Source organism: Gallinula chloropus, assembly GCF_964237585.1.
Source record: "Gallinula chloropus genome assembly, chromosome: 1".
Lineage (NCBI taxonomy): Eukaryota > Metazoa > Chordata > Aves > Gruiformes > Rallidae > Gallinula > Gallinula chloropus.
In genome coordinates this window covers 80,520,388-80,536,496 of record NC_140085.1, presented here as the reverse complement: position 1 = coordinate 80,536,496, position 16,109 = coordinate 80,520,388, and the positions used below count along the sequence as shown (strand labels likewise).

General features: G+C 45.8%; 1 protein-coding gene across 1 annotated transcript; it reads left to right on the top strand.

Moving 5' to 3' along the window:
• Positions 1 to 1,846: 1,846 nt before the first annotated feature.
• Positions 1,847 to 9,884, top strand: LOC311204965 (tubulin alpha-8 chain). The gene is made up of 5 exons (XM_084279232.1): positions 1,847 to 1,973; positions 5,268 to 5,490; positions 6,184 to 6,332; positions 6,875 to 7,555; positions 9,428 to 9,884. The coding sequence occupies exons 1-5, from the start codon at positions 1,971 to 1,973 to the stop codon at positions 9,713 to 9,715; spliced, it is 1,344 nt and encodes a 447-aa protein (XP_084135358.1). The 5' UTR covers positions 1,847 to 1,970; the 3' UTR covers positions 9,716 to 9,884.
• The last annotated feature ends 6,225 nt before the right edge of the window (positions 9,885 to 16,109 follow it).

The following is a 16,109-nucleotide window of genomic DNA, read 5'->3' as shown; positions in this document are numbered from 1 at the left end:
CCAGTGCCTGGGAGCGCAGTCCTGCCCCGTGCTTTCAGGTTACCCTCTGAATCTGGGCTGAGGGGCTTCTGCTTGAGCACTCTGCACCCAGGTGGGCAGAGCAAATAAGGAAACCTCATGAAAAACACTATGCCCAAGTTTTCCTCAGGGCTTTTATCTCCATGTCCAGCCATCACCCCAGACCAGCAGATAATTCCAGTACTTGAGTTCATGGGCTATCTCAAGCCTGAGCAGGTCAAGGACTGTCTTTGGTGTAATGCAGGTCTGCAAAGGCCTTTTTCTTGGCTGTGTGTCTGTGAGAAAGGTATAAACAGTAGCCTGGGTCATCCCTAGAGCTACTGATTCTAGAGACAGCAATTGATTCTAGAGAGAAGAGACAAAACCACTGGACTTCCACCAGCCAGGGACACTGCTCAAGACTCCCTTCACTTCCTGCTCCCAGAAGTTTTTGACTGGTGAGGCGTAACCCAGAGCCTGTACAGTGTGGCAACCCAACACCAGTGAGTCTGTGGGTCCTGGGACAGCTGAGTTTGAGTGGGCTGGAGAGAGGAATGATTAACGCTAACTCCCAGAGGTGCCCTTTTCCAGAAGAGAGGAGGAAGGCAAGAGAAGAGCTGAGAAAATGCAGCAATGGAGTAAGTTGCAAATAACTTTGTAATTCACAGATGCCTTTCAAGTTTTGGAGCTGCTAGAGCTGATGTGTTGACCCAAAGATTGCCTAAGAGAATCTGAGTAGTTCAAAGTACATGCTGTGAGACTTCTTCCTGCAGTGATTCCCTGCACAGAGCCATGAGCTTTAACATTTCAGATTGTCTGTAACACTGGAGCTCGGCTGGAATGTTACCACTGGAAGAAGAACACTACAACAACCTGTTCCTCAGCCTTGAAGCGATGATGTCATAGTTTTCTGGAAAAGTGTGGGACTCGGACAGCTTAAACAAAGCAGCAGATAGAAATTATCATGGGTATTCTTCCTTTGTAAAAATATTTGTAGACAAAAGAGTAGTGATTTGCAGGTTTATGTAAAATTCAGCAAAAATGAAGACTATGCCAAAGCAAATGTGAATTTATAAAAAACAGTACAAAAATCTTTCACACTTAAAATGTAGGTGTTATTTGAAGGACAAGATCCTTAGATACTAGCTGGCAAGAGTGGCAGAAAAATCTGGATTGAAGTAGACTAACCAAAAATTTAGGAATTGTGTATTTACATTTCCACTGATTAAGCATCACAAAAAACCCAGTATGTTTCTAAAGTCTGGTGTGGGAACATGTGTGTGATGCCTCCAGCAGTTGCTTGCAATAAGCACTGCAATAAGAACCAAATTTCTTTCTGTGTTTGGACAGGCGAGTTAGACTCTGTACCGAATGCTACTCCATACTGCCCACATTAATAGGGAGGCAGTAAGGAGAGAAAGAAGTCAGGCCAGCTTTTAAACCAGCCTTCTGAGCTTCAGAGTGGTAATTATATTTACTTTCCCATTCTCTATTTCTGTTTTTTCTTCTGTCCTCTTTTTCACTCATTTGCTTTCTTACACCCTGTTGGTCTTCTGTACCAGAATTTTTGTCTACATGGGTATGTGGTGGCAGAACAGGGAATCGGGGTGGTGTGTGCCTTGTAGGTGAAATATATGGATAATACTCCAGTGTTAGGAAGTGTGGTGTTTGGTGTGTTGCATGGCCACACTCAGATTTAATAAGCACGCCAGGCCAGGCGGGACTGAATTGTAATCTGGGGTATATCTGAGCCCTGCCTCTCTGGATGAATTTGCATACAGGGGGTGGTGAGGAGGGCAGGAGGTAGCGATGCAGTGGGCAGAACTGCAGAGTCTGTGACATATTCCCCACGGCACACGGTGACAGTGAAGTGCAGCAGCAGGTGCTGGGCCCAGGCTGCCACCCAGAGCCAGGCTCCTGCAGAGACCTGCCACCACGGATCCGAAAGGGAAGGGGACACCGCTGGAGACACCATGGTAAGGGGCGATGTGGGAGCACCAGTCACAGGGGGACCATGAGGATTGCTGGCGAGCGAAGGCAGGGGGATCTGCAGTTGTTGTCAGTGGGTTTTGCCACAAAACCTGGATCTCACAGTGACTACTACCAAGTAAGAGGATAGGAAAGGACAGACAGAACATTTCACTGGAGCTGTAAGGCATGGTGAACCAAAGTTTTTTTCAAAGGGTCTCTAATTAGTAGAATTCTAAGATAAGTTAGATCAGGAGTCTTAGCTTTTTAGTACTCTCTGTTGTGCCTGTATTTCTCGACGCAGGTTCATTTTCATATGAGATAGTTCTTTTTTTTAGAAATAAACAAAAAAAGTTACTTACCTTTGTGTCTGTATTAAATTAATTTAGCCCAAATTAATTTAGTACTCATCATAGCTATGCAGTGTATATACATGTGTGTTTCAGGAGTGCAATAACGTTTCTATATGTGTATGCATTTAAGTAAGTAAAGAACAGCCTTCATTCTTGAGATTTGGGGGGGTTGGGTGGTGTGTGTGTTACTATAAATTTATAGAAAACTCTCAAAACCTCTTAGAATGTGAAAAATCTATTTACCTTGTCCCCCAATTTATATCTAGCAGTGAAGCTTATTTTGGTGCAGAGAACGATGTTATTTTCTGCCTGTACAGCTGCAGGTCCAAAATGAGAGCTGTCATTCCGCAGGCAAGATACACAGGCTCCCCATGCCATACGGCAGACCTAGGATAGTGAGTATGTTTCAGGAATAGCTGGGAATATCTGGAAGACTAAAGCCTACCTTTTTACAGTAAGTACTTAAGCCAGGTAGTATTCTGGGATTTTTTAATAGAATCAACCCTGTCCCAGATTTATTTCACAAAGGACCTGGCCCATTCCACTGTATCTTGGTAAAGAAAAGGTCAGGTTTACAGTTTGTAAGACAGGTATATAAATGATGGGACGTGAGATGTGATTTTGGAGTAAACTCCAAATTTAAATACCATGTGGAGATCAGTTTACTCTGCCTGTGACTCTGAAGAAGGCCCACTCTCTTACCTATTAAAAGTCAGGAGTTGCAGCAAGAGGCCCTGCTCAAAAGGCAGGGGTGAGGTACTGCGTCAAACCAGCGCAGCTGAAAGATCAGTCTAAAAGGAGAGGCACCGGTTCTGCCCTCGCCAGCTACAGCCCTGTACTCAGCGTTACAATATTAACTCTCTAAGGCAACATCCACTTGTTCCACCTGTGGAAAAACAGAGCAATTTCTCCACTGATCTGAGGAGCAGAGCCAAGCAGCTCTTCAGGTTTTGAGTATTGCTTGACTTGTAATTTGCTCTAAAATATACTCTTTTAAAAAGTCGCCTGTCCTCACTGCTGTCTTTAAAAGGAAAAAGTGTGGGTTGCTTATTTTTCCTTGCTGCCAGGCTTACAGATTCAAACTGGGATTTAAAAGAAAAGAGGGAGCCTGTCCTAAACAAAATCAGCATTAACTGAATTATCTAAGCACAAAAATGCCTTCAGCCCGTTGGTGTCTCCTGAGTAATCCTCCAGATTGCAATGTCACTGCATCACGCCATCACTCAAATAACTCAGATACTTTTGCACAACTCAATTAGGAAAAACAGGGTTGTGCAAGTACACTGCAGAGCATGAAATACAGACTGCTGCATACATGTTAGCAGGGTCACAAACTTCTAAATGAGAACTGAATAAAAATAATACATATCATTGAATTAAATACGTAAGATGGCTTTCCATATTCATTTGAACTTCTGAGGATGACTAACTGGGGCAGTGCTGACTTCTAAAATTCCCCTTGCTTCTGAAAAAATATCTTGAGTTGTGTTTCTAAAATGTAAATATATGTGAATTGCAAAGAAAACGCTGCTCCAGAATGGCTGGTTGCACATTCTGCCCAAGGATTTAGTTCTGGGGGGAGAAGCATCTCACTTGCAGGTCACAGGATGTTTTTGCAGGGTAAGCAATCACAGAATTAAAAAATAAGAGGAGAAAAAAAATAATGAACTGGCCAAACCTGATATTAAGTCATTTAACTCTCCAAATGAGATAAGACAAAGTAAAACTGAGTGAGGACCACTCTCTGGCCTTGAAGCCAGGAAGCATGGCCTGCTTTGTACTTAGGTGTATTTAGGCATCCTAATTCTCTTTCCCTCTCCAAAGCTAAGCAGCGGTCAGTGAGCTGCTCACTGGAAACCATTCTTGTCAACGAGCTGCCTTCTGGATGGTGCCCAAGCATTGTCTGGAAAAGTATGAACTGGCACAAACCAAAACTGCCAAAGAGTGTGCTAATTATCAGTCAGCACTGGGCAGTGTTCAGTACTATGACTCTTTCGTACTCTCCAGTATTGACAGGGCCATTGAGATCACAAAGATGGAGACTGTAATTACAATTTCTCCACAGCAGAAACTGAAGCTGAAAAGCTCCATGTGTCTGAAACTGCTCTCTCCTTTGAAACTGTTTTTCACTACACCCTGTGTTGTAATCATCTGAACTAAGTATCTGCTTTATAATTCTATTTCTGAACTTATGAAATCCAGCGCCGGGTCCTCCCTACTCCTGTATTCCAAGTGTAAATGATTTTGGAGCAATTGGCCCCTCCCTATTTTAGCCTGGTGTTACATATGTTGTTTTCCTTCCACTGAAGTCCCTGGCTGCCACAGGAACTATGATCCAAATTGCGCAAAGAAACAGGCTCTATATGGCAATGACGCTGAACACGCAGTGGACCTGCCACATGAAATTCATCATCACTCAGGAGCTTGAAGGAACATTTGTTCCTTCAGCTGACAGAATCTGAAATAATTTCCTGAGGTAAATATTGCTTAAAGCAGTTCTTCAAAATTTCCACTCCAGCCTGGAGTGGGTATCAGAGGGTAAAAGGATCAGGCGACATCACCTGTCTTGGGTTACATAAGGTTGAAGGGCACCACATGGCTGTGTCAGGTTCCCACTAGGAGTAAAAATAAACTAAACTGGGATGTGCTTCTCAGCAGAGCCAATCCATGGGAGGAAAGGTAACTGAAATTATTTTGCTTCCTGCCTGTCTGCATGTACTCATGTGTTGCAGCACAGAGACCTCACATTTTAAAAGAACTGTCTTGGTATCTGGTGTGTGTAGGTACAGACTCATTGTGATCATGGAGCAGCACCATCAAACGAAATGCTGACAGCAGCAATTCACCATCTTTTGGAAAGCCAATACACTGGGAGAAAGTAGCCATTAGGCATCAGGAGGACAAATGGAGAGTGTTTTTCCTGACCCTGTCTGTGTTCTCTCTCCTTAGCGTGAGTGCATCTCTATTCATGTTGGCCAGGCTGGCGTTCAGATAGGAAACGCCTGCTGGGAACTCTTCTGCCTGGAGCACGGCATTCAGCCAGATGGCACCTTCAAGGATGTGCCAGACAAACTCAACCCTGATGACTCTTTTACCACGTTTTTCAATGAAACTGCCACTGGGAAGCATGTGCCACGGGCTGTAATGGTGGACTTGGAACCAACAGTAGTAGGTCAGTATAGAAATAAAACTGGGAAATGGAGAAGAGCTGACTTTTCCTAAAATCACCATGGTGTGCAACCAGCCTCCACTGGCACAGAGTAGCACACCCTTTGTATCTTGGTCTACCACTGGGTAGCATGAAATTAATTCTCCTGTGACACAAAATGTCAGATGCTGTCATGACTCAGTTATCTCCACAGGTGCTATACACCTAAAAATGACAGGATCCCCAGCAGTTTGATAACTCGTGCATGAGGTCTGTATGACTTCTCCTTGCAAAAAGAGTTAATGTTTGGTGGTGTTTACCATGCCATTTCTGCCATCCCAACTCTTCATTTTTTCAATCCAGAAAGGGGGAGCCTGACAGTTTTCCTCCAGGAATAGGGTTTCTAAATTCCCCAGAGCACCTGTGGGAACCTCATTTTCTTCACACTTTTTTTGGGTGATTTGTCCTCTTGTTGGTATGGGCTGTACCACTGACAAGTTCGTGACCCTGTAGCTTCTGTGGATGAATAGAAATCACACCATAAATAACAGAACGCGACCATTTAAAAATGCTTAGGAAACAGTTTTCCCCTCTCCATCAGCATCCCTTTTTTGCAGTCATGGTCTTCAGTGACTGGAAGCTTGCACCAATGCCCACAGCAACCAGAAGCTGTTGGCACAGGAGCACTGTCACAGCTCCTCACAATTTCTCTTTCAGACGAAGTGCGGGCTGGCACCTTCCGGGAACTTTTTCACCCAGAACAGCTGATCACTGGAAAGGAAGATGCAGCAAATAACTATGCCCGTGGCCACTACACCATTGGCAAAGAAAGCATTGACACGGTGCTTGATCGTGTCCGTAAGCTGGTAAGTCCCAGAAGTTTTGAAACAACGGTTTGGATTCTGCAGCACAAGTGCAGAACGGGTAGCTTGTTAACTATGAATGATACCAGTGGTTCAGAAAAGAGACTGTGAGACATATGGAGGTATCTTGTTACTCCAAGAGAAAGAACCCTACAAGTTCACATCACAGCTGTATGCCTTGAGATAGTGTTAAAGAGTGGTTCTGGATATGTAATTCTTTGTTATTAACATAGCACTGGAGCATCAAATACTGATATAGAAGGGTGGATTAGACAGTTCTGTATTGCTGGTGTCAGCTAAACTAACTAAAAGAACTGTGAAATACAGAGAGAGATCCACAGATAAGAGTCCACTTGTTATGTCACAAGTTGAGCCATGACGGAAGCAAAGATGATGGTCACTGGCCCTTTCTCAAGTAAACCTGACATAAAAGCTATGCTGTACATTGCTGACGACTGCTCTCTCATTCAGATCAGAATAAATTCACATAGTAGATGAAGTCTACTTTCCTCTTCAGCCCCTATCCCTTCACTTTTTCTTTCTAGACTGATGCCTGTTCTGGGCTGCAAGGATTCCTGATCTTCCACAGCTTCGGTGGGGGCACCGGCTCCGGCTTCACCTCCTTGCTGATGGAACGCCTCTCTGTGGACTATGGGAAGAAGTCCAAACTTGAGTTTGCCATCTACCCAGCCCCTCAGGTCTCCACCGCTGTGGTGGAGCCCTACAATTCCATCCTGACCACACACACCACCCTGGAGCACTCGGACTGCGCCTTCATGGTGGACAACGAGGCCATCTACGACATCTGCCGCCGCAACCTGGACATCGAGCGCCCCACTTACACCAACCTCAACCGCCTCATCAGCCAGATCGTCTCCTCCATCACCGCCTCGCTGCGCTTCCACGGTGCCCTCAACGTGGACCTGACCGAGTTCCAGACCAACCTGGTGCCCTACCCACGCATCCACTTCCCCTTAGTGACCTACGCCCCCATCATCTCCTCCGACAGAGCGTACCACGAGCAGCTCTCGGTGGCCGAAATCACCAGCTCCTGCTTTGAGCCCAGCAACCAGATGGTGAAGTGTGACCCGAGACACGGCAAGTACATGGCCTGCTGCATGCTCTACCGCGGCGACGTGGTTCCCAAAGATGTCAACGTGGCGATTGCTGCCATCAAGACCAACAGAACCGTCCAGTTTGTCGACTGGTGTCCAACAGGCTTCAAGGTGAGTAGGGCTGCACTGAACTTCTCTCTAACATTCAAAGGGCAAGTTTAGTCCAGTGGAAATCTTGTGTTTAAAATGTTAGATCTTGGACGTTTTGCACTTGTGAGAAGAAGGAACATGAGAAAGATGCATTTCTGTATGAAATGTGCCCGTTCTCCTTGGGACAACCCATTGACATAAGCTCTTACAGAATTATAATCTAAAGAAGTGTTCATTTCAGACCTGAATTAAAAAAAAAAAAAAGTGACCCATTGAGTGTTCTGTCTGAAGTGTCACCGAAAACTAAAGAAATACCAAACCCAATATAATTAATAAAGGAAATGCTGATGATATGCAATCTGTCTGTTAACACCCTCATTTAGAAATATTATACAGCTTCTCCTCATTGGCTACCTAGCAGTGTTGATGTGGTGGTTTGATCCTAGCTGGAGGCCAGACGCTCAACAAAGCCACTCTATTGCTCCCCTTTTCAGGAGAAAATATATATTGATAAGCTTAGGAGTCAAGATAAGGACAGGGAGAGATGATTCTGCAATCAGCGTCACAGGCAAAACAGACTCAACACAGAATAAAATCCTTCATCTAATTCATTACACTGTGCACCCAGTGAAACCAGAGTCAGATAATGAGAAGTGTGACCAGATCTTAAAACACCTCCCCCCACCCTTCCCTTCTTTATGAACTTAACTGTATTCATTATTTCTCTTCCTTTTTTCACCCAGGTGTCACAGGGAGAGATGGGGAATGGGGGTTTTGGTCAGTTCCTGAAGAATTGTTTGCCTTTTAGCCAGGGGGGGGGGGGAAGGGGGGGGGAGGGGGCGGAGGGGGGAAGGTCAGAGGCATTCCTCACACCCTTCCCCTGCTGCACCATGGGGTCCCACCCACGGGAGAGAGTCTTCCACAAACTTATCCAAAGTGAGCCCTTTCCCACTGGGCTTCAGCTCTTCACCAGCTGCTCTAGTGTGGGTCACTTCTATGGTGTGCCCAGACTGCTCCAGCCTGATTCCCTACAGAGTCACAAGACCCCCAGAAAAAAACCTGCTCCAGTGTGGAGCCTCTCCACAGGCTACAGGTGGGGTCTCTACTCCCCGTCATCTTCCATGGGCTGCGGGGGAACAGCCTGCTCCACCATGGGTTTCTCCATGGGCTGCAGGGGAATCTTTCTCTCCAGCAACTGCAGTGCCTCCTCCCCTCTTCTTCACTGACCTTGGTGATTGCAGAGTTTCTTACATCTTCTCATTCCCTTCTCTGGTACTAAAAAGCATCTGTCTGCATTTTTTCCCCTCTCAAATATGATTCCCAGAGGCCCTGTGACTGTCACTGGTTGGCTTGGCCTTGGGCAGCAATGACTCCGGGCTTGAGCCAGCTGGTGTTTGCTCTCTGGGGCCTGCAGAGAGCTTCTGGCTGCTTCTTGCAGAAGCCACACCTGCAGCCCCCCTCCACCACCAGAACCCCGCCATGCAAAACCACAGCAGTTGGGAAACATAATTTCAATAATAATAACAATAATACAGACATTAACAGTGGGAAAATATATGTCACACATGTAGATAGTTTAAGAAGGAAAACTCTTACCTGGAAACAAACTTTCTATATTAGTTTCTCCAGAGTATCTGTGTGAAACTGTGCTTAGTGTTGAGTAGCTGTTACAAAAGCTACAAAGTTGCCACTACACATTAAACAGAGGAACAACACAGTTATTAAAATGACCATGTATCATACTGCTTGTGACATTATTTTTATAGCATTTGCCACCTGGTAGTTTTGATAGAGGTGCCGCTCCACCCCAGCATCTATCAGTTTACATTTTTTCATCTCTGTGACTGATTTCTGCTCTTGCCTTTTCACCTTCTCCTGTGTTCCTCTTTACAGGTTGGGATCAACTATCAGCCTCCCACAGTAGTTCCTGGAGGAGACCTAGCCCAAGTTCAGCGGGCGGTCTGCATGCTGAGCAACACCACGGCCATTGCAGAGGCCTGGGCAAGGCTCGACCACAAGTTTGATCTGATGTACGCCAAGAGAGCTTTCGTGCACTGGTATGTGGGTGAGGGCATGGAGGAAGGGGAATTCTCAGAGGCCCGAGAAGACCTGGCTGCCCTGGAGAAGGACTATGAGGAAGTGGGAACTGACTCATTTGAGGAAGAAAATGATGGAGAGTAACTTTAAAATACACTTTGTTCCTAGTGAGCACAGAATTGTCTCTATGACTGTGTTGTGCGCGTCTACCAATAGGTCACCTGTTTTGTATGTAACATACAGAGATTTAGGAGAGATCAGATAGAGACATCTTCTCTTCCATATATCACTGGTAAATGTCCTGTCAGATGTGATCAGCTGTAGTAAGCCCTCACCACTCCCTGCAATGCAAAGAGACTTGCACTTCACTGCACATTTAATGTAAGCCTCTTCAAGATCTCATACACATACCCACTACAATTCAGCATATGCAAGCTTAAAATGGAGCACGGTGAATCAATCGAGTTTTCAACATTCTAATTTGACATACCATCACCTTTGGCCTGTTGGCATGTCAAAAAACAATGACCATGGAAAAACAGGTCCTCTGCTCTGTGCTTTACTGTCCTCTCGTTGACCTAAAAGGGACATTTCACTCTTCTCTAAAACATCACTTCTGAGAAAACATTTTTTTTAAGAAATGTTAAATCAGTGCAGTTTTTCAGTATATGGGGGTTAAACATCTGTGTTGTGAGAACAGATAGCCTTTTTGGACAGGTACAGCTGTAGCAGGCTTAAGAGGTTTTTTTTACTTTGTCTCTGTGAAGCTGTTTAAATGAGAAAATTCCTTAAAAAAACCCAACCCCAAAACAACACTTCATTTTGCATCCTCACTATTGAAGATGTTTCACTCCTCCTTATTCTACCTGAATGGTTTTTCATCTGCAAGAAGAAACCTCTGCTTTATCCAGCAGACACCCTGTGCCATCTGTGGCAGTCTTTATTTAGTGCACCGTGTGCAAGTGAGGCTGCATTACAGGCATTTGAACGTTCACCCAAAGATAATTCAAAATAGTGATCAAAGATCTGATTTACAGGATTCACATCTTGGAAGGCAATGACAACTTTTCTTGACTAGGAAACCCCTCAGACACTTTTTATCTAGGTCCAGGTCACTGATGGGATGCAGCCATGAGTGCTGACACAACTGGTGGATGTCGTTGCAAGGCCACTCTTGATAGTCTTTGATACCTCATGGTGACTGGGAGAAGTGACCAAAGTCTAAAGGAAGGTAAATGTAAATCCTAGCTTCAAAAAGGGCAAGAAGGAGGACCCAGGGAACTACAGGCTGGACAGTCTCACCTCAGTGCCTGGGAAGGTGATGGAAACCATTTCTAGGAACATGAACAAGAAGAAAATAATGAAGAGTTCTGAAAATGGATTCACTCATGCTTCACCAACTTGATAACCTTCTATAAAGAAACAACTGGACTGGTAGACAAGGGGGACAGCAGTAAATATTGTCTACCTGGGCTTGAATAAGGCTCTCAACACTGTTTCCTGTAAGATCCTCCTAGAGAAGCTATTGAAGTATGATGAGCAGATAGTGAGGCTGACTGAAAACTGACTGAATGGCAGGGCCCAGAGGGTGGTGATCACAAAGTCTATTTGCAGGCCATTAATTAGCAGTGTACCTCTTTGTCAATACTGGATCCTGTCCTGTTCAACATCTTCATTAATGATCTGGGTGATGGGGCAGAGCAGATGACACAAAACTGGGAGGAGTGGCTGATACACCAGACAGTTGTGCTGCCATCCAGAGGGATCTCAACAGCCTGGAGAAGTGGGCTGACAGGAACCTCATGAAATTTAACAAGGGGAAGTGCAAATTCCTGCAGCCAGGGAGAAAAAACCCCATGCACCAATATGTGCTGGGGGTCACCCAGCTGGAAAGCAGCTTTGCAAAAAAGGACCTAGGGCTCCTGTTGAACACCATGTTGACCATAAGCCAGGGATGTGCCCTTGCTGCAAAGGCAACGAATGGTATCCTGGGCTGCATCAGGCAAAGTAGACCACAGATTCATCTCACGTTGGATGGGAGCCTTAAGGATCATCAAGTCCAACTCGCAGACTACTACCTAAAACTAAATCATAAGAGCATCAGTGTTCTTAGTGAAGAGCCTCTCGGTGAAGAACCTTTTCCTGATGTCCAACCTGAACCTTCTCTGATGCAGCTTCATTCCATTTCCTGTATTGAGGCACTCAACACTGCAGACAGTATTCAAGGTGGGGACGCACCAGTGCAGGATAGAGTGGAACAGTCTTCTCCCTCAACTGGATAGCTAGGCTGTGCTTAAGGAGGTCAAAAGAGGTGATTCTTCTACTCCACTCAGCGCTGGTGAGGCTACACCTGGAGTACTATGTCCAGTTCTGGACTCCTCAGTACAAGAAAGCCATGGATGTACTGGATAGAGTTCAGCAAAGGACCACAAATGTGATTAAGGAACTGAAGGATCTCTTCCTGGGGAAAGGCTGAGAGAGCTGGGACTGTTCAGCCTGGAGAAGAGGAGGTTCGGGGGGGGGGGGGGGGGGGGAGGGAGTGGGGGGGGTGTGGTGGTGTGTCTTATCAATATCAGTATCAATACCTGAAGTGAGGGTGTAAAGAAGATAGGAGTCAGGCTCTTTTCAGCGGTGCCCAGTGACAGAAGAGGCAATGGACACAAAATGAAGTGGAGGAGGGTCCATCTGAACATCAGGAAACGCCTTTCTACTGTGATGGTGACAGAGCATTGGAACAGGTTGCTTAGGGAGGTTGTGGAATCTTTCTTCTTGGAGATATTCAAAAGCTATCAGGACGTGGTCCTAAGCAACTGGTTCTAAGTGTCCTTGCTTGAACAGAACAACCTCCAGAGGTCCCTTCCATTCTCAACCTTTCTGTGATTCTGTGATCTTCTCCACGTAGAGATTTCTATTTCAGCTGGCAGTCATATTTCACAGTACAACATCACTTCAAACTCACATACTCTGTATGTGTTACATGCATTTAATTAACCAGATCAGTAGATGACTAAACTGCAAATTATGAAGTACCAGAAATAATTCTCTTTAGGAAAACATCCTATTCAGGATATACTTGACTATGTACCTAAACTGAAGCATAATGAATAAGTACTACCCAACCTAGTGGGATTCAGACTCTTTCCTGACTTCCCTCACAGTTCTGTCTTGAATTGAAACCAAAACCTAACCAGGAAATTTCATTCATGAAACACATGTACACGTTCAAACCGAGAAGTGACCCTGCTCTTCTAGTGAGAGAGGAAAAATAGGGGGCAAGTTAAAACCAAAAAATGTGATAAAATATGGGAGATTAATTGCTTGCTCTATTATTTAAAAAACTGCTGAAAACGATGCAATGAAGAAGTGGAAGTTACTGATGCAGAGAGGAGTACTTTATGCATTCTAAAACACTGGGTGTGGAGTTCCTGACTTCCCGAAAGCTGCTTATATCTCACCCTAATCATCAATGTTACAGTTTATTTGCAAGGACACTGAGGAATCGGGATCCCTGTTCGCGCAGAAATCAACACGCTCTTTGGAATGGGCTGGAGATTGCTTTAGAAATGCTGCGGCAATTATCAGGAGCCACCAGCTTCTGTCAAAGCCACACTACACCACGACGCTCGGCAGGCAGTCTATCTTTGGAGACCTGAACACTGAATTTTTTAGTTCTAGCCATCCCTTCATCTGGCCACACTCTCTGGGCTCAGACCTCTTCCTGTTACCCCTTTTGGAAGTGGGGTGTCACAACAGACTTCCACAAGTAAAGCTTAAAGCATTCTTAAATAAGACATATTCTTCTCTTACTCGAGCAAGGGTCATGACCAAAAGCCACTTCAGCTACACACTACTTCATTAGCTTCCACAGACCTTTCAGACCTAGTTCCTGTTTAATCTCCAGGGTTGGTTGCACTTTGCTCAGGTGGTTTAACTGTCTCTACACAGCTTACAGCCTAGCAGTTCTTATCCCTCTCTTCCTCCCTTCCAGCAGGCAGATACCACACAGGCTCTGCCAAAGTCACAGCAAAGATGCTGAGTCATTCGTACCCTTCTGCTCATGAGCCCCTACAGACATCCATTCCCATCCTCGTGTCAACTCAGGAAGCTTTTCACTGCCACTGCTTCCTTGGCTCAAGAGCTCTGACTGACAGGAAACTGTGCTGCCTCCAACGCAGCCAGGTCCTACAAGCGGGTTCTCCACAACCTGCCAAGCAGGTATGCAACCAAGACCTCTTCTGTGGGGTCTGCAACAGTGACAGCTCCAATGGGCTCCAGACAACCCCCTGAAAGCCTCCTATGCACTGTCTCCTTCCCATCACTCAGTGAATCATGGTGGGGGTCTGCACAGGGGTACCTGACACAGGGCATCCTGTCCTCACTTGTGCTGACAGAAGAACTAAGGACAGCTTTAGCCTCGCTCCCCAGTAAATCCATGTTAGCATAACCCTTCCCCGAGAAGGCACACCCAAAGTGATCTGTGTTACTTAGCAAGGGAGGCAGTGAATCTCATCAAGGTTGCATTTATCCTCCTCCTCGTCAGACATGAAGTCTTCTAGCCACTCCCTCAAAGGGCTGGCTCTTTAGTTCAAGGTGTAACAGGAACAAACAGTATGTTAAAAACAAGAACACTTACATCACTTAATGCCTTGCAAGGCATCTTTGCAGCAGAAATATTGTTAGAAAGGATTTCCACATTCAACTCCTAAATCCCCTCTATAACTGCTAAACGTCTGTGTGATACAGGAAGGAGCCTGCCAATCAAGGCTTTGTTCAGCCATGGTTTTCCTCCCCACACCTATTTTTTCTGTAACAATCCTTAATTTAATACGTTAAGTCAGACAACAGCTGAAGCCTCCTGCATAACACACGTGAATGTGGTTTGTTAGCAGCTCGCAGAAGGAGCTTTTTCTGAGGGGGAAACGGGTGCCCCACAGACACCAGTGAGCTTCTGGAGACCAAAGAGAGACAGACAGAAGCCATCAAGAGCTCTGTACAACCTATGAAAGGGGGCAACACCTTTCCTCTCAATAACCTCTCACATCCTGCCAAACCAATCCCACAGACAGAGAGTGGGCAAGTGTTAAGGGTGTGAATCTGTCCTTGGGGACCATCTGGTAGCAGCTGCAAGGGAATAACATGGTGTCTGTGATCCAGCTGGAGTTCCTCCATAAAGAGTGGGCAGGTGTGCCCTGACAAATCACACAGGTAGTCTCAGAGACTTATTCTATTTCACACACAAAGCAGGACTGCCTATGTCACCTCCACCGTTTCCCCATCAGCAGAGCTTTGTGTGGCAGCATCACTCACCTCTAAACTCTGGCCAGCAGGTCCAGGGAAGTGACTGAACCCCTGTACTCAGCATTGATGAGGCTTCACCTTGAATACTGTGTTCAGTTTTGGGCCCCTCACTACAAGAAAGACATCGAGGTCCTGGAGCATGTCCAGAGAAGGGCAACCAGGCTGATGAAGTGCCTGGAGAGCAAATCTTACTGATGGAACTGGGGTGGTTTAGCCTGGAGAAGAGGAGGCTAAACAGGCAGGATCTTATCACTGCCTACAACTACCTGAAAGGAGGTGGGTGTTGGTCTCTTTGCCCCAGTGACAAGTGATAGGATGAGGGGGAATGGCCTCAAACTGTGCCAGGGCAGTTTCAGATTAGAGATCAGAAGACAGCTCTTCACCAAAAGATTTATCAGGCACTGGACCAGGCTGCCCTGGGCGGCGGTTGAGTCATCATCCCTGGACATATTTAAAAGACAGCTACATGAAGTGCTTAGGGATATGGTTTAGTAGAGGACAGGTATGGCTGGAATCAATGATCTCAAAGGTCTTTTCCAACCTAGTGATTCTGTGATCTCCTCAGGTGGAGGAAAGCTGGGCCGGTGGCTAACCTCAGACAAGCAAAGCTCCCTTATGGGGTGCTGCTCTCCTCTGTTCATCCTGCAGACACCCTGGAAAAAATGAACGAGAGAGCCTGGAAGCCCAGCATGCGCACAACATGTACTGGAGAAGTGGTCAGCCCAGCACTTCCACTTGTCCAATATAGGTGGCTTGTTGAGGCCTGAAATCTCAGGCATCAGGTTGGTGCTGGAGTATTGGTTTATTGTTGTGCTGCCATTCTTACATCCTGCTGCACTCCATGGCCCACTATCAGGTGGGCAACTCCCAAGCCTTTCAGTTTGCTGAGTGTGTTAAGCTTCTGAGAGAGTTACTTATTTGGGGTTATCAAACAAGCTATTTCAAGTGAGCTGTTTCTTGCTTCTGGGTAGACTACTGCAGCCCTTGACAAAACCTCAGCTTTTTCTGTTGCTTTTGTGGCTACGCCCAGTGAAGCACAGGCTGAAGACACGTCTGCTTTTGAGCGGTAACAAGCAATCATGCCAAGTACTGGCAAAACAAAGTCCCTGAAATACAGCCTCTACTTGAAGAAGAGGTTTGTGGGTTTTTTTCCTGCAGAGTTCCATTCCTCACCCCTCGCTTTTATGGCTCACTCTTGCCTCTGGCCAGAAGAAAGCAGAGCAAACCAGGCTGTTGAAGT

Bases quoted from the DNA above. Each gene is read 5' to 3' on its own strand.
- LOC311204965 (XM_084279232.1), top strand. The intron at 5,491-6,183 runs GTCAGTATAGAA...TTTCTCTTTCAG, and splicing joins CTTGGAACCAACAGTAGTAG to ACGAAGTGCGGGCTGGCACC. The intron at 6,333-6,874 runs GTAAGTCCCAGA...TTTTCTTTCTAG, and splicing joins TTGATCGTGTCCGTAAGCTG to ACTGATGCCTGTTCTGGGCT.